At 37.5% G+C, this 19,126-nt stretch overlaps 1 protein-coding gene across 1 annotated transcript in view; it reads right to left on the bottom strand.

The window, feature by feature from the left end:
* Nucleotides 1-1,694: 1,694 nt before the first annotated feature.
* The window catches only part of CNGB3 (cyclic nucleotide gated channel subunit beta 3), a 59,340-nt gene continuing 41,908 nt past the window's right edge, over nt 1,695-19,126 (bottom strand). The window contains exons 11-18 of the mRNA XM_058035494.1: nt 15,633-15,774; nt 13,530-13,689; nt 13,053-13,150; nt 11,983-12,066; nt 10,307-10,425; nt 5,759-5,905; nt 3,054-3,234; nt 1,695-1,928 (exon numbers count right to left, since the gene is read on the bottom strand). Coding sequence (XP_057891477.1) covers nt 1,695-1,928; nt 3,054-3,234; nt 5,759-5,905; nt 10,307-10,425; nt 11,983-12,066; nt 13,053-13,150; nt 13,530-13,689; nt 15,633-15,774 — 1,165 coding nt within the window. The remainder of the gene's footprint in view (nt 1,929-3,053; nt 3,235-5,758; nt 5,906-10,306; nt 10,426-11,982; nt 12,067-13,052; nt 13,151-13,529; nt 13,690-15,632; nt 15,775-19,126) is intronic.

Below are 19,126 nucleotides of genomic sequence, written 5' to 3'. Positions count from 1 at the left end.
TCTCCCTCTTTTGTGATGTCATTTTTTCATACATATCAAATAACCAGCTGCATACAAATAAAGTTATTTCTTTCCTAAAAGCAGTTGAACCTTCAACTCACTGCTAATGCAGCAGAAATTTCTTTTGAAAGACATTATGGTTTGGGTCTCGTCAGAGGATTGCGGAATATGCAACATATGGAATTCACTCATTCAGCTTTTACTTGGACAAACTTCCCACTGATTCTGGTTAGGCTTCCAGTTTTGCCTGTGATTACAGAAGTTGAAAGGCTTTAAAGAACAGGCCTACAGAATGCACTGCCTGTAGGGTCATATATAGCCTGCAAAGTGAGTGTTTTATTTTGGCATGGTGCCTTGGTGCTGGTCAGCCAAGGAGCTGTGAAGCCTGCTTTTCCACTTCTTGGCTTGGCCTCTGCATAATGTTTTTTGTTTACAAAACTGTTCATCCAGTGGTATCTGAAAGGGGATTGGGAGAGAGAGGAGATACAAACCCATAGAAGAAAAGAATGTAGTTGGGAGTTTAACTTAAAACACAGCTTCAAGCTTTTGTGTAATACTGCATCTGAGACTGACGAGTCGATGCAGAAGGTTGGCAGTGTGGGAGCTCCTGCACGGGAGGCTGTATCCCCCAGCTGTGGCACTCATGAAGGATTTACTGTAGTTCACAAATGTGGTGTAGCTAAGACATGGAGACACAGGTTTCTCTTTGCAGAATTAGTCTAAGTTTATGATGGAGATGAACAATTGGAGCATGGGTTGCAACTTTGCAATGCAGAGCCAGAAAGTGTAAATCCAGCTTTTTATAAAATAGCCTTTATTTTTGAAGTAGCTGGTTTAGATACCAAGGTTCTTCAGACAGCTCTATCAAGTGCTTACTTGATGAGATGTAACAGGGAGCATGCCCAACCCCTTGACAAGATCAAGCAAGTAAATCAGCAGCCCAAAATTATATGTCACATCTGGAGGGTGAACTCTTTCCCATGTTAATTTGTCAGAATCAAAGACAGCTGGAGCAGATGTTTATGCTTTCAGAGGGCTGGCAACAATTATATAATCTGCTTCCCTATTGCAGATTTTGGGATTTATTTTTTGACAATACTTTTGTTATGTTGCCCTCTGTCCCAAGGTAAAACATACACATAGCAGCTGCTGTCTGCTCTGAGCCATGCTGGTCACAAACCCAGGTCACCGATTAGAAGTATAAGGGGAGGAGGGAGAAAGATAGAGAGAAACATAAGGAACCTTAGTAACAGTAGGCCAGTAGCAAGGAAAAGGATAACTATGGGGAGGCAGAGGAGAAAACAGAAAAGAATGCACACAAAAGCTAAGAGCAAACTGAGCAACAGGAACAACAGGAAGAAAGCAAGGATAAAAAGGAGAGGGAAGAAGAGAAGTAGGAACAAGAAAGAGTAAGAGAAAAGGGAGAGCATGAATAAAACAAGAAACAAGTGATCGTGAAATACAATCTGAGCCGTAATTTCTAATACACCAAAAGTTCTTTCTTCAGTGTCAAGGTTAAGAATATAAATAATTTGTGAAGTTGTGCCAGGAGAGGAGGGCAGGAAGATGAGGAGCTGGAGTAGATTTTTCTCACACGTAGCCTCTACTTTTGTATTCTATACCCAAAAGCAAAGTCCAGCCAGGCCTCTGAATGTAGCAAGATAAATAGATGGGGCCACACCCCACAGCACCATCTATTTCTTTTCTTTCTCTTTAATTTCAACTTTAAGGATCTCTCCTTCTCCTGCTCTGGGGGATGGTGTCATACTAATGATCAGAGACTCCTTACTCGTTGTTCTCTGCATAACTGCAGGCTTAGCATCTGCCTGTGGCTTTTCCTTTTTAGCAGGGGGTGCAGAGGGGGCTGCAGGCTCCACAGGTTTCTTTTCCTCTTCTTTAGGCTTGGTCTCTGTTTCAGCTTTCGTTTCCTAGAAACAAGAAGTTTAATGTTTTCCAATACTGCAAAGGAAGTTCAGGAAGTAGTTCTGTTCTGCACATGCCATGGACAGGCACAGCATGACAACTTTATTAATGGTGTGCAACACATGTAAACTTCTATTCAGATGCTGAAAATTGGTTTCTAAATGAAAAATGCAATTTCCAAATCAGAATAGCAGTATAAAACCTAGAAAACACTTGTGGGTATTAAAAACATCTGCTTTTTACTAATGTAGGGGGATGAAACAGACCCGTTTTGGGGTACAGAACCCTTCCTTAGGTCTCGTCTTCCTTTATGTCCTTAAACTAGTGGAGAAAGAAAGAGTGTTATGTAAACCTTAACATACTTCACACTGCCCCCATTCCTTGGCCAAGCCTATTTGCTAATAAGTTCACAAATACACACTAAAATGAGCAGTATTTCTGCTCCAATCATATTGTTATAGTCATTGATGCGAGCAAAGTGCAAAGTTCTTTATTTTACTTAAATATAACCACAGCTATTTCAGCTATAAAGAAAATAATTCTACCACTTTTGGGTAAATATGTAGAAGTGAGCAGGTTCTTATTAACATTAGCATTTCTCAGAACAAGGTCTTATGTGGGAATTATTTTTCATCAGTTAAAACAATAGTTTTCTCATAAGTGCAAGATATTAGAGATGTAATCAGTTTTAGCTGTGTGGGCTACACTTTATAGTTTGTCTTCAGGATTTTTACCAGAGATCTGACACTGAGTTGGAAAGTTCACCATATACCCGAGTCAGCTGGATCAGATTACTGTGTTTGGGTATTTCTGTATTTACTGTTGTTTGCATAAAATTAGAAGATCAGATGCCCTTAAGACCTTTGTAAAATCCATTTATCCTTACTTTCTTAGAGGATTTTTTGTTTGCTTGCTTTTTTTCCCTGCTTTGGTTTTCTCTGGTCTGCATAAAGCCCAGGTTCAGAAAGATGGAGCCAAATTTCAGAATTAGTGTTTACAGAGATTAGGAAAAGTGGTTATATCTCAGCTACTGGGAGTTTTTGCTGTTGATTGCAGCAAGGCTGCATTTTCATCTACTCTGTTTGCCCAAGCCCTCTGAGTAGATTCTACAATGTTTTCTGTGGCTTTACCTGAGTTTCTTGTTGTTTCTTCAGCTGCAGCAGCTTAGCAAGGCCTTCTCTTCCTTTTCCTCCAAGCATTGCTTTAAACAATTTTGGAGTTTCCTGTTTCTGCCCAAAGAGACTGGCCAAGCCCCGTGGCTGTTGCACTGGTGGTCCTGGGGGAGGTTTCCCCTTCTGCTTCAGCAGCACCCTGGAGAAAGAAGTGGATAAGAATACACAATGGTGCTGTGAAACTGAGTGCAGTTCCTGCAAAGTTGAAATACCACATTTATGATATTGAAGATCTGATGGCTCTTTCTTGGTTCCTAGGTCAAGTGACATGAGCAAAATGGGAAACAGTAAAGGTTTTGCCCTAGGCTCTGGTAGAGATGGAGGCAACTGTTCAAATCTGGAGTTGCTTACCTATATCCTGGAGTACAAACAAGGGCTGGCTCAAATTAAGGTGTCACAAAAGAGATCAAAGAGAAAGATAAGGAAGGAAGAGGTGTGTAGGGAGATGGGTGCCCCATCCTGAGATGGCAGTCTCTTATCTGGCCTTCTGGATGCAAATCCAGAGAGCATTTGGTGCTCCACCAGGACTCCAGTCGGCACTTTTGGAGGAAATACTTTACCAAAGTAACTTCCAGCGTGGCTCATCTCTCATAGGTCAGGTCAGACAGTGGTACTTAGTTTTGGTCCTCTGCAGTAGAAGAAGACACCCTGACAATACAAACACTACTGCCAGCCTTGTGGCAGACCAGGTTTTCACACCGTTCCATAGCTGCACTGATTTGCAGCGCTAATGACAAGAACTGAGAATGAATAATGAGGGTAAAGATTAGATTAAAAATCCAAGATAAATGGGACCAGTAAAAAGCAGAGGGTTCCCATGCTTTCAGTTTCTATTAGATTACTGTACAGGTTTCAAGGCCACTTTTCTATCCTTGCAAAAGCCCTAACTTAAGGTTCTTTGTGAGTGAAGATTATATTCACAGTCTGAAGTATAGTAAATCCCATAATGCTGTAATATTCTCCAGCATCTTGTACATTGGGAATTTCAGAAGTTAAGGGTTTACTTACTTTTTTTTACTTTTTATTTTTTTTTTAATTTCATTGTCACAAATTATAAAAAGGTATGCTTTAGCAGCTTGCATGCTTTATTATGCAAAAAACATACAGGAGTTATTGGGCAGGTGATAATAAAACAAATTTCTTACTTGAATAAATCCTTTCAGTTTATTTCAAGGATCCCTTTACGGGTGTCAGATGGCCAAAAAGAACTCTAATGGAAACCTTCCAGGGCAGAGCAACTGGTAACTTCATTCCAAAACTGACCATAACCACAATCTTTATGAAAACAGGGTACAAATTTCATCTTTGTGTCTAGTTTTGGCAGAATTTGTGGATGCCTTGACTGGTAGGGAACATGGCCTCCTGCACAGGGCAGGTAGTGCATATCTTTAAAATCTAACAGAATATCTTGTTTTTAGTCTGATACCTTGAGAGGTCTTTGAGCTCAAATGGGAGTGCAGATATAAAAGGTGTATGATTAGCTCCACAGTTTAGAAAGGCTGTCTGGAGGAAGCAGAATTTAATGGATGGGCAGAATATACCTAGGGTGGGCAAGAAAGAGAAGAGGCAGTGTGGGACAGAGACAGGAGTAACAAGGTCATACTACTTTTAGATAGAAGCTGGAGAAAAGCCAGGAATGATTGATGCTGGGGATCATTGGTCCATGCATTTGTTCCCCTTTTCTACCTGTTAATGCTAGTTTTGACATTTGAGCAGTCAGCACATTCTGTGTCTGGTTTCCTTGTTCCTCAGGGGCATCATGATTCTCAAGATACTGATATTTGACTACCTGGGCTGTTACAACAGGATGAATGCAGCCATTTGCTAGCATTTCCAAACAACAAAATGTCTCTCCTGTGCTATATTTAGTCTTTGGGGGAATTTCAAGTCTGTGACCAACCTTCCAACCTTTGATAGCAATTTGAGACAACAGTAAAGACCACTAGGGGTGCTGAAGTATACTAATAATGACAAACTGTTTCAAATATTTGGATCTTTTACAAGGTAGCAAGGTACTCATTTTGTCATAATTTTATGACAAAATCTGACAACACTTTGCCCTTTCAAAGCTGTGAAAATGGTGATCCTAGCAAGCTACAGCCAAAGGAAGGTGAAAAGCAATCTTGGTTTGAAATCCCATTCAGGAATGCTTTTCAAGGAAATGCACAGGTATCTGATTTGTGTAGTTCCATCTTGTCCGGCCTTACTTTCAATCCATTCCTAACTGCTGCTTAAGGTTTTGGAAATGCATACAAATCTGTGGATGCATTGAAGCATATCTCTGTAGAATTAATTGCAAATGTTTTGTTGCATCTTTGAAAACCTTTTCCTTAACCAAAATCTGTCCTACAGTTTCTCTCTTGGTAATTTAAGAAGTACTGATAATGTGTCCCTGTCTCCTATTTTTTTTTTATTGTTACCTTAAATATAATGCATAAGGCAACTACATTCAGGATTTCATTCAACTTACCACAATTCCACAACCCTTGGGATTCCTTCCAAGACCATGCTTTCAACTAGAAACTACCAGGCAAATCTGACCCCTAGCACCAAATGTGTTTACAACTGTTATTTTCCAAGAAAGGAATGCAAATCGTCTAGAAGTCACGACTGTCCACCTTGCAGCCAAATGGTATGATTTAAAAACTGTTGTTAGGACATACTTTGCTTTCTTCATGAGAAGTTTCTCTGAGTCAGGATAGTTCACCAAGATTTCATTGAGTGTTTTCTTGTCCAGAATAAAAAGGTTGGCAAAACCATGAGCCACCACGTTGGCAGTCCTTCGATTTCCTCCACCCGCAGCTAGCAGGCTGGAATGAAAATAAACACCATCAGTCACAGTGTTACTTGCCCTAGTGAGGAATCTCTCTGCTGCTGCTTCTCCACTAAAGTCACTGTAAAGCTCATGGAGCTGGCTCTTCTTTCCAGTGCTCTGTAAAGACCCTGTGCAGTTGGGATTAGAAATTCCATCTCAGGAAGGCAAATTGTCGCTGGAGGTCAGGCATATGTAGCTGCTAAGGACTGTGACAAGTTTTGCTAATAGAGATACCCACAGTTCAGACTGCACTTTCTTTAGTTCTTATGTGAACTTGGCATATCCTCAGTTTTATTGCTTGAAAATTACTTGCCCCAGTAGTAGAGCAGCATTATTTACAGTGAATAAATGGTTCTCCCCCAAGGATTTTTTCATGAGTGAATAACTTTTGTGGGGCTCATGTTTTCGCTTTTCTCACATACCTCATCTCATGTTAGATGTTGGCAATGAACAATGCAGTTTAGGAAGATCTTTCAGGCTGACAGTTACAAATGTGTCTGCCAGAAAAAGAAGGCTATTTTGTTTTGAAGGTAAGACATTAGACCTGTTTAGTTAGCAGCAGCTGGCCAGAGGGGGGACATATAAGAAAGAATTAGATGTACAAATAAAAATAAATTGTTCATCCTGCACCAAGTTATTGAAGAGACTTCACTTGTCAGCTCTGCTGGTAAGTAAGAGAATTTGCATTCTGTCCTTACTATTAAAATTGCTCTATCCCTTTATTCAAGATCTACCCCAAAATTTGTCCTTTAAAGATTTCCCAGTGAATTAATATTTTTAGAGAGCATTTAGTATTATCTAAATTTAAAAGTAATTTAAAAAAGATATTCTGAACCCCAGCAAATAGGAATCAATACCCATCTGAAGTAATAATAAAGGAGATATATAATTGTTTTAATATTAAAGATATTTATAAAGCATATTTCTAAGTATTGAATCATGTAGTTAATATATTTAATTTATAAAGGATAGTAGGAGACCTCTGCAACTCTGTGTGCAAGGCTAGTTTTACATGCCCACAGTGTGTTTTTCTGCAATTCAAGACAGCAATCAGTACATGGACTGAAGCTGAAAATGCAGTTTATCATCTTCTTTTTAAAAAATTCTCTATGATTCCTCAGATAGAATAAAAACTCTTTGCACAATAGGAAAATCTGCTAAAGAAAATTGCAAATACCTTTTGAGCTCTGATGAATCACTTCTCAACAAGTCATTGAACAATCATTTTTAGGCTTTCCTAAGAGAAAGCTCATTTTATCAAGGTAGACAGGGACTAAAGAGATCAGCTTTTTCATTATGGTGATGTTGTGAGGTGAATTTTACAAGTAAGGCAGCCTTTGCTCAAACAGAATCATTTTGACTAAGGACAAAGTTATGGTACTTCAGCATTCAATCTGGTTTGGTTAGTGGTTAGTGTGTGAAGAGTTACACGATCAAATTTTTTAAAACAGATACGTTTGCCTTGCAGGGATTCTTGGCAATGCAATATCTATATTAATCACAAAATTTGCTTTTTTTACCTAACAGTTTTTACTCCAGTTTTGAGCGTCAAATGCTCTAATAATAGTAGAAGTTGATAACCTTGGAATTCTTATGGTAGCAAATTAAATTTCAAGCTAAAAGTTGTCACAGTGATGACTCAGCTTACCTATTGTTTTTATAGCTGATCTCTGTGGGAAGCTACTGTTAATAGAAATTGGGGAATGGCTTGTGTTATCAGCTGAACATGCAGGGTTGTGGTGGCTCAGCTGGGCACCTATGTGCATATGAGGAGAACTGGTAAGTCAGGAAAGGGAAATAAGTCTGGATCTTGCTTCTGATAAGGAAGTCAAACTCCAAAGGGCAGAGACTATGAAAAATAGCAGCTACTACTTTGAGGGAAATCCTGGACCAAGGTACTGGAAAACATCATCTTTCACAAAACTAAATAGTCCCTGTAGTTTGGATTTTTTATATAAAGTTTAAAATTACAAAACAACTGAAAGCTGATGCTGAGATCAAACATTTAGAGATCTTCCTGTCAAAAATTTACATAAAATTGAGAAATGTTTTAGTTTTTCCAGAATTAACATTTTCTGATAGGAAATACCAGTAAATGGATGAATGAGGACATCTGGCTTCAAGTGCAACTTTCTCTGGGCTAGTGAAATGCTTTTATAGCTGAATTTCTCTTGTTCTGAATTGTCTTTGCTGACAGGCTCTCATTAAGACCACAATCTGTTTGCTTCTGATTCTGAAATTATTTTACGTCCCCAAACTGATATCTATACAGGAAAGTATATATGTAGCAATGAGGGTAAAATGTTAATTGGAACTCCCATTACTTAATCCCTTTCTGTAATAATTTTCAATGATGAAATTGTCAAGGGACATGTTTGTTTGTTACTCTTCCATTGGCTTTCTAGCATAATTCAGGGAATTTTTGGAAATAAACAGTTTTTATTTTCTTCAATTCCTTTGCTCCTGGAGAATTTTAAGCATCATTGACATACATTTTTAACAGAGTTAGATTAAATAGCAAGCATATAAATCATATGCCTAATCCATTCAGAAGGAAGCTGACATATTTCTCCAAATAAATCTTGAATTGGAAATCAGAAGGAAATCAACCTGATATCAGGTTATAACCATTATAAAGTGAGAGGAAAACTTGGATGTCCTAGAAAAAGTAGTACATAATCCATTAAAGAATATTCTTTTCCATTTGCCTGTGGTATTCTCTATTCAGAAGACCTTGAAAAAATTTATATAGAAAGGCACAATACAAACTCATTATTTTCTAGCACCTTGCCACTAGGAAGAGCATATCTCTAGTGATAAGCTTTGTGCATCGTGTCTGCCAGTTGCTGTGGATTTTTCTCCTTGAGTTTATCCACTGCCTGATGTTTTATATGCAAATTACACGTGTCTGAATGGGTTTGCTGCTGCAGTAGGTCAGTGATGAATAAAACAGGACTAGAAGTGTAGTGTTATAGCATTGCTGAGGGTTTTGCTGGCCATATTGGCAATTATGTAAAGAGTAACACATACAGGGAAATGAATCTTTAAAGGTTGTTCTGTGGTTCTCTCATGGAAACAAGCGCTCACCTGTGTTAGATCAAAAGTGTAAAAATCACTTCCTTGTTTTGAAACCAACAGTTATCATTTCTCAGTTTAAAATACAAAGTTCTCACTTCAAATACCAGACTAATAAATAATTGAGAACCATGTGTATGTTACATATGGGGGCTGCTTTAGCTTTTCTTCTGTCTTTTCATTAGTCAGCCCTTATTGATGAGTTCATTCTCAATCTTTCTGCATAACTTACAATACAGCCTTTTGTTTGGAGGCTTTGCTCAGGTAATTATATTGTCACACAGAGAAGTACCTCCCATATAACCTTCTCCAAGAACTAATATAATTTCACTTTCCCACTTAATAACCAAGTTCTGTAACTGAGATATATCAGGTGTTTTCCACTTGAGGTCTGAGCAAGTTCTGTACTCACATCACTGGATAAACAGGAATGTTTCCCCTACTACAAAGGGAGACACAACTAGAGGACAAACGTAAACCTGGACCAGAGCTGATTATTGCTTTTCAAAAGGCAGATTAAAGCTACCAGCAAGAGCATTAACAATAACAGGAAGGCAGCTGGAAGAAACCAAGGATCCATTTTATCACATGCAGCAGCACATTTATTTTATTACTTTTCCGTGGGCCATCCCCAGCAGAGGGATGCAGTGCCTAAAAATTAGCACTTGATTGGCTAACTGGGGAACTTAGCACATATGAATTAATGGATTTTGCATAGAAAGTACATGCAGAATATAAAAACCATTTGTAGCCACCAGCAAAAAAAATCTCATCCAGATAAATTCAGACAAAAAAATCTGGTCTATCCACCTTTTTTGTTGTCTTGTATGCTTTTAAATAAATACTTTTTCAATTTGGGTTGTCTGATTTTCTGTAATTTAATCAGCTCTTAAATTAACTGTTTTAATTGCTATTTTAGATTTTTGTATCTATTTTGTTGGAGATTAATTTTTATCTTTGCCATCTGTCATTTAATGGCACCTAGTCTTATTATACAGACAATAAAATACATTTGGTCCTCCTGTATTGCAGACAGTATAACAGAGAGATGTGTTAAATCTTTAAAATGCTAAAGAAGAAATTTATCTCTATATCCCTGTGTGCATTGATCAAAACACTGGTCTCAGATCTTACTCTTTTAATCACTGGTGCTTCACTTAGATTTTCCTTCACTTACATGCATCTCCTGGCTCAGTGTCCTCTTTGTTGATCCTACCCACTTTCTAGCCTCCCCACTGTCACACTTACCACAGAGAAGTTAAATAACCACTGATTATTTGACAAGCTCTAAAACAAATATTCAAAACTGTGAAGGACCTACCTGATCTCCCCAAATACAGCTCCTGCTCTTAGAGTAACCAGGACTTTGGTACCATCAGGGCCTCCAAGGACTTGAACTTCACCCTGTTTGATGATGTACATCTCTCTGCCAATCTCTCCCTGGGTATAATAACACATAAAGAGCCCATGTTTTAGCAATGGTTCTTGTTATTAGAATTATATTACAGGTTCTTCTTTAAATATCTTTCTACACTCTCATGAGCAGAGGGTGTACCACTATTATGAGGCAAAGCAGCAATTTAGTTTTAAAAGTGAAAAAGCAGCAGCAACAGAGCCAGGACTGAAAATGAAGGGACTTGCACTCCATTTTCTCTGCACTTGGTGCTCCAAGCTTGCATGCAGCATCTCCTTGGTGAATAGGGTGAGACTGACACACATCCAGGGGGAAGGTGGCTCCAACATTCCCTACTTCATGTTGCAGCATTAATAAGATTGCTATGGTTGTTGGTCACTTGTATAGTAGACTTATACAAGTGAGAGGCCTTTTAGCTCTGAATCAAGCTGTAATAAGTTGATAGTTCAATTTCTCATAACTTGTTAAGCACTGTTTGCATCGGACTGCAGTATCAAGGCATTGAATCTGTTGCTGTCCTTTATTCCCTCTGTTGTGTCAGAGCCCCAGCTGTAGTCTAAGATCTTTTTATCCTGTGCACTGTATAAGCAAACACACCAAACTGCTCTTCCACCCTTCTTAGCCAACAGCAATTCTGGGATTGGTCTTTGAAGGGACACACTTGATCCTTCAGTGTATTCACAAATGTTTAACTTCAGCACAGTGGAGTCAGTGGAGCTAGCCCCATGTTCTGGGGCAGGATTGTATGCTTAACTCTGTGAGAGAGCAGGACCTTAGTGGACAAGTTGGACCAGAACTGCTAAAGACAAGTTAGGGGGTTCTGATGGTCATTTGTGTAGGTGGTGGGACCTGTGGGTCACTTGCCAGAGCAGTACTAGTACAGATTACTATTCATCTTCCCCAAGCTTTTCCATCTGACTTTGGCCTCTGTTTACACACCTCCTGGAAAGAAACGTGGGCTCCCTGGTCAGAAGCTGAGATATTTACCTGTGAACTATCAGTCTGGCCAGGTTTAAGCCAAAAAGCTGAGACAAGATAGAAATATTTACTAAGAGACGACAGTGTGACAGCATTCAGCTGGAAACCTGGCTCAGAGCTGTGAGTGAAGGCAGAGCAGATCCTGCTGGAAGGAACTCTATGAGATGCAGTGTATTTTCTAACATTCTTAATTAATCCTATCTAAGTGTGTCTGAGTACACAAATGAAGCACAGGCAAAGCATCATAGACTGAGACCTGTAGGCTGGGTTTGTATGCATAGAAGTATAGAAACATTATGTTTGATCAATTTTAAATATTAAAATTTCACGAGGTATCATTAGATAAACCATATTTACATTAAATACTTTCCCATATTACTATAATTTCATGGTTGGTAATGTAAATAATAAAATTCATATTGTCTTGTTCTAGATTGAAATTTGAGAGCATATTTGTTGTTATTACACAGAGTAGCTTAATTAATTTTATGCTTTCTAATTCAGTCAGGATTAAGTTTATTTAAAGGACATTGTTGACTGATATCTCAACTCTTTTTCTAAAACACATAATATAATTCTTATCTGAATAAAACAAGAATTCTCACCTTTTTGCAGACAAAGTCACCAGGTAAATATACAATGGATTTCAACCTTAGCAGCATGTCATATATCATCTGGGTATCACAGCCCTGTTAAAATAGAATTGATCACTCTTCTAATTCAGTATTAAAAGTGATTATTAGTGCCTCAAAAGCCAACAATACAGGAATAACCCAGGGATTTCGTAATTAGAATGCAAACTCAAAACATCATAAAGATCAGCTACTAGAGCTGAGAAAGGACTGAAAGAGTTGTTATTTCAAATACTGATGAAGTTCTCTATGGGTTGGACATATTTCCATTTTTTAATAAAGTGAAGATTTTCTGAGGAAGCTCAGTTAGTGTTATGTCCAGAGTTTTATGTATCTTTTATGGGGATGTTATAGGATTTTTTTTAAACCAGTCCAGGGGAAAACAACAGATTCTGTCAAATGCTTATATGAATCTATGAATTCTATGTCTTCAACAGATGTAGAAAAAATGTACAGCCGTGTAATTCTTATATAGGTATATCAAGTGATTTCTTACAAATATCCTAATAAGAAAATTTTCCGTGTGTACTTCTAAAAACTCAGGGTTTCCTTGCTTTTTTTCCGGAATACCAGTTTTGAACTACCATGGTAAGTAAAGAGAAAGCTCCTTTGCACAAAAACTGACTATGATGCAGCTTTCTCTACACCAATGTTACATTGCCAGAACACTGAGCGTGGGTGATCTCTGAGGCAGACCTGGGTGGCCACAGCAAGGTGACTGTGTCAAAAATTAAATTATTCTCTGATGTTGAGATGAATTGTACTCTGAACTCACTCACAGTCTGACCATGCCATCAGCTAGAGGATGTGGTCATAACAGGACTTTGTTCTAATCTCATTTGTTTCTTTCAAGATCACTGCCTCAACACAAAAGAAATCCAAATGCAGGCACTTGGGTTTGTTCTGACATCTCCATTCCTGAGATACTTTGACTTATTTTGCCTTGCCTACTAACAAACGTACTTAAGAGTTGCAAGATGCACAAAACAAAGTTTCTGTATGGAATACCACATATTTCTGCATTCTCTTGTAAAACTACTTGCTTTGAATAAGTCCACTTTGTTGACAATGGCAAAGTTCACATCAATTGCTACAGCTAAGTGCATTTTGGTTGGCATCTGCTCCAGTAATTCTGATTCATCTGGGAAAAAAAAAAAGGCAAATTAAGGAATGTCCACAAAAATGAGCAAAAATAACTTAATGGAGTTATTCTAACACTTATGAGTTCAAGTGAGGAAGAAGCTAATATGCTTTTAATAAATCTTGTCTAAAATTATTACCAAAACATTGTATTAATGAACAGAGTTTGTAGAGTAATAAGAATCTTATTTCTTTGTAGTTTCTTTCTTTTCCAAAGTAAGTTGCGCAGCCTGCTGTCACTTCCCACATGCAATTCAGAGAAGGAGAAATAAGAATTTCACTCTGTATCTGTATCTGTATCTGTATCTGTATCTGTATCTGTATCCGTATCTGTACAACCACTCTCCACTGAGACATGCTAAGTAACTGGAAATCCTCACCCAGCATTCCCTGAGAGTCCCATGTGTATTCATACCACGTTCGAACACGATTCTGCACCAATTTTGGAATGGAATAGGTGTTCATATAGGAGACAGTGTTGTCCACACAGGAACGAAAGTAGTTCTGCCCTGCTGTTGCTGCTCCAATTACGTCTCTCATCTGCAAACATCAATTGTTGTTACCACACTTTTCAGAAAAAATAGCCTTGATTTTATTTTGTCAGCAACTTATGAAATATAATACTTTTTTCAAAAAATTATGTATTTGGCTGCATGTTTTGAATAGGTGCTTCATCTGCTTTTTCAGAAACATTAGATTTAATCTGATTGTCTGATTGTAACATGATTTTAGAGGAATCGTTTCTGGGTTTTAGCTTATTCTTCTGTCTTGCAGTGTTGGACATGGATAAAAATGATAGATAATACTTTTCTTAAAAATCCATAGTAAAGCTACTCTGTATTTGGCATGCAATGTGACTTAGAAGCAAAGAAAACTGGGCTGAATTTCTGTAATAGCATCATGTGACACCACTAAAACTAAGATTGTGCCACTGTTAAACAGCTGAGATCAGTCCTAAGCTCTGAGAGCTGAAAGGTGACCTTAAAGTTTTTAGCACAGGAACATCATTTAACATTTCAACTCAAATGTGATTCAGTTTTTAGAAAGTGGATGTGTTAATGTTCATAGATGTTCCTTCTTCAAAAGAATAAGTATTCAGATGTGAGTTTAGTGGAATGGCCTCATGTGGCAGCTGCCAAGGATTAATGTGCCATGGGCTCAATTTTGCTCTTTATTACAGAGATGCAATTGATTGTAATGGGAATAAGAATTTTTAGGCAAGTGTGCTAAAGCACAAATAACTCAATAATTTTAAGGGTTCTTTGTAAACAGCAGTTATAACCAACAAACTGCAATGAAGCAGCTTGTGTGTTAAGGTTTAAAGTTTGAGACTACAAATGACTACACTGGTCACAAAAAGTCATCTGTAGAGTCTTCTTGGGGAAATGAGGCCTTCATTGATAGTTACAACAATTCAGGGAAAAGTTATAAATATGCAAGCTCCAAAGCTTAATTCTATATACTTGAATTCAGTTGTTTTCCAGAAGAAATATTTTATATGTATGTACTGTTTTATTTTTGGTAATTCTGGTTTATGGGGGAATTTTAAATCCTATAGGGAAGAGTTTCTTCAGTGACAGTGACCCCTTCTTGCAGTTCCGAAGAGCAAGACACATATGCAATCTCTAGCTGCTTGATTGAACTTTTCAAATACTGTATTCAAAATAAGAATTACATTTCAGTTCTAACTTAGGGGTTTTTTTTAATAATTAATTTTATAACAGGCATGGAGAAATCAAAAAGTCTGGAATGGTTTCTACAGAAACTGATAATGCACAGCCTCACTCAGAAACCTCAGCATTTATTTTTCTGTAGGCAATGTGTTTTAAAACCCATGATCTAAAGACCAAGTTTAATAGTTACAAACCAGAAATATTCCAATTATGTTCATTTGGAAATATAACTGATTTGTTGTGCTATGGGCTTTTTTATTTCCCTCCTGCCAAATGGGAGGCAAGAGAAATGAAAACCAGTTAATTTTCAGGATGACAAATATATTGTAACTTGTGGAAGAGATCAGAGTGCTGGTTTGACAAAAATAATGGGATTTCCATTAACAGAATCCTATTGGTAGTAGTACTGAGCATGACTTACTCAACAATCACAATTTTTATTTCAGATTTAACAGTATAACGCAAATGTCAAGGATTTGTCTCTTTGGCTGTGAGTACGGAAAAAAAAAAGGAATTATACATAGTTTCAAGAGTCATCTGTGTCCTGCAGAGTCTTGGCTTTTAATCAGCTTGTGTGCAAAAGAGCTGCAAGACAGGGAACTTATTGAACACGTGTATTTATCAGAAACTTAAGTTTAACATTAAAAAATTTTGACATTAAATAAGTTTGACATTATAAAAATAATGTTTGATGTTAAAATAGAGGACAGAAATTAAACTTTTTTTCAGAACTTAAGTCCATTAAATTGAATATATTATCACTACATTACAGTAATTTGAATCTAACTTGTTATTGATTTTTTTATGTACCTGACCAATCAAGCTGGAGAAGACAAAGACACCCATGAAATAATTCAGCAGCTGAAAAATGATCTCAAACAGCGTTTGTGGCTCTGCAAGGCCACCGATGGTGATTAAGCTCCGAACTGCCCAGTAGTAACACCTCAGGTACCTGTGGATACAAACAGCATTTTTGTTATGTGTTTGAAGTCGAGCATATGCTTAACTGACCTGACCTGAGTTGGGCCTTTCAGTCATGCTTTTCAGTCCAAAAGACTTTCAGCATTTTATAAAGGGTTGTGAATTTATGAATTATACAATTACGTAGGCCAGGTTGAGTTGAATATCTTCACTCACAGCAAAATAAGAATGTATGGGGCATGCATATAATTTACTGTTCTCTAGTAATTCTAGGTAGCATTAAAGAAGATTTGTGTACAAAATAGCCAAGGTGGACATTACAGTGTTGGAATGCTACCAGTGAAGATGGTGAAAAGCAGTGTAAAAGTGTGGGAGACTTCCCAGAATCTCTCTGTAGCAGCATAACAGGTGCTCAAACACCTGAAGGTCCCTTTCTTTACTGTGAGGACACCAGTGTAAAGCCCTATGGTGGGAATGACAAATGCAATACCATTCTTCTTGTGTCCATTTTTACTCCATTTGTTGTGCTGGTCTTCCTCCCACTCTGCTTCTGAGCACCCTTCATTGGCTCAATCTGCAGGTTATGCCTAAAAAGTTTTATATTTCCACAAGCTGTATGTTAATTCAGCTTCTCCAAACCGCTAATTCAGCACTGAAAGGTTGACTCCTCTGTTAATATCTCCTATCTGCTCATCTCCACAACTCCTTCTGCCACCTTAACAAAATCTCTCATGCCTTTTTCACTACAGAGCCTTTTGCCTTCAACTTGTGTATTTCTACTACAAGTTTATGAAAGGAGCAAAGGACCTGGACGGAATGCTTTAAAAAAGTGCCTTGGCATCTTTAAAATTCTGGTTTAAATCACTTTCTAGAACATGGTAACGTCAAGCAATGCAGCACTGCACTGGGGAATAACTAGTTCAAATCATTGTTGTGAGAATGGTATAATTTCCTTCTTTTCGGAGCAAACAATTGACTGGTTTAGATATATTTTTAAAAGCCTGCTATTAATTAGAATGTGACTTCCCATGTTTCTGGATAATCAGATTTCATCTTTGCTGATGATTAGGAATGGAGCTTCATTTTCCTTAATTATAAAGTGGTATTTTCTATTACTTTAGCTGTGACTACTGCTTCTGAAGCAATGATGATTCCTTACGTGTGTTGAATTTTATTGCATTTTAAATAATAATTTAAAAAACCCCAAACAACCCCCCCATCCCCAGCACTAAGACACAGAACAAATACTTTAGGAGATAAGTTTGTTTTGAAATAGAAAGTCTCATGTGCCTTTTCTCATGCCTGCTCTGAACCTGAGGACACCTGGTCTGCTTGCAGACATGAGGTCTATTTCAGACTCCTCTCTTTATAAGGTATGAACTCCACTATAATAACAGGTTCATGTAATAATACAGCTGCAAGGTCTGTTTTGTGCAAATATGAGAAAATAAACTCACAAAAAGAACCAATTCCAATGAAGTTTGCTTTTTCTTAAATCACTTGAAAGTGTTTTCAAGTTTTTCACCCAAAATACAAGCCTTTACCAAGCAATTGATACCTGCTTTTCATTACAAAGTCCCTTTTTTATTTGGTTGCGGACAAGAAAATGCAGTAACAGTGATCACTTTTACCATAATTTTCTAGTTTTAGATGTTAACAGAACTGGCCATTTTCATTCAGAGTCCTTAAATAAAAAAATTCATTGCATATCTTCCATCTTAGCATCTTTGCTTGTTAGGGATGCAAATGAACTGCTGGATTGCCCCACAATAATATTTTCACTTGGATAAAAAAAAAATCACATATGCATGTTTCCAGCAAAGTATGCATAAGTGGCAGCTTTTTCTTAGACTTCTGTAGCATAAACAAATAATAAGAAAAATACTGAGGTCCATTTTGGAAGAATTACAGATTTAAGCATAAAATGATGCTTCTAGTTTGACTGAGTATAATTACGTAAAGCATATTAATATATTGATTTGCCATAACTGAACATGCTGTGGTGCTTGAAACATGTATAATTGGGTAATATAAAATTAAAGAAATTAATGATATTTCTGTGGTACTTTAGGAAATAAAAGTAATTAAGCAAATCACTCACCCTCAATGGCTCTGTGTGCCAAGTTTGCAAACCACCATGAAAGACAATATAATCTTTATTCTGGGAATGTCTACAAAGAATGAAAGCAGCTCCTCAGAAGAATTTAGGGGTCACATTCTTTGCAGTGTTGTATGTCCAAAATGTGAATGTTTTTATATCTCTCTACCCTTTCTTAAGATTTAGTTAATATACTGTATTCTTCTGCGATTTTACTTCAAAAGAAACTTTCTATTGGTAAGGTACGTGATATTCTCTATCTCTTTGGATCAGGTTTTCTCAATTTATGCATTTTTTTGTTTTTATTTTAATCTGAAATGGAAGTTGCACAGTTGAAATACAGAGCAGCTTTTTTCTTCCCTAAGAAGGGGGAAAATGAGATTGTAAATTTTGTTTGAGGAAAGCCAGAAAAAACAACTCCTATTTCAACAGTATTAGCAGCTCTGCTTCCTACCAGCATGTGTCTGGAAACACTCACTGTTCACTACACAGCTTACCAGCCTGCTATAAAATTACTGTTGAAGTAAACAACAGTCATGAGACAAGAAAGGGATTTTTTCCTCTGCACATCATAGAGAGTATGTTTATCCTTCAGGCAACCAAAGTACTAGATTTTTCCTTTAAAAAAATCCTAGGTATGAAAACATTCAGAAACACTGCAAATAAGATACCTTGTAATATTATGTCAATAGAAAATTCTTTGTCAGAAAAGTCCATTTCAGAGCGACCTACACTTCTTTCATGGTTTTGGTTAGTGCAGGTAAATCAAGTCCTTGTACATGTGTCTCTCAACTTTTAAGGTGATATTCACATATTCATTTCAGCCCAGGGAAGCATTGTTTCAGGACTATCATGTTTGACTCCTCTCAGATTACAGCCAGGATGGGTTTAAGCAAAGTAAAGCAGCAGCCTTCATAAACTAATGGCTTCCTCCTTGGTACCTCTGCTCGAGTGATGTGTTCATCAGGTGCCTGGGGTCTGAGAATCTCAGGCACAGTGGAGCAAAATACAAAGCTTTTACTTAAAAAAGTAAGTAAAAGTGAAAGTCTGAAAGTCTGACGTATGAGTTGGGCTGTGCATTCACAGCTTGCCTGGAGGCACAAAACTGCCTTTGCATAGCAAGCACTGAGATCGTGACTCATCAGACCGATGCACAGCTGAAAGCCACGAGACACCTTTCAAGATTTGCCAGTCTCACTGTGCATTGGGCAGTGCATACCAAAGGAGTGGATTTGTTCTAGACACTTACAGTGGCCATTTTCTGGGACTTACAGATATCCACTAA

This window comes from Melospiza georgiana, chromosome 1, assembly GCF_028018845.1.
Source record: "Melospiza georgiana isolate bMelGeo1 chromosome 1, bMelGeo1.pri, whole genome shotgun sequence".
Taxonomy (NCBI): domain Eukaryota; kingdom Metazoa; phylum Chordata; class Aves; order Passeriformes; family Passerellidae; genus Melospiza; species Melospiza georgiana.
Note: the sequence above shows the minus strand (reverse complement) of the source record. Positions and strands in the feature narration are given on the sequence as shown.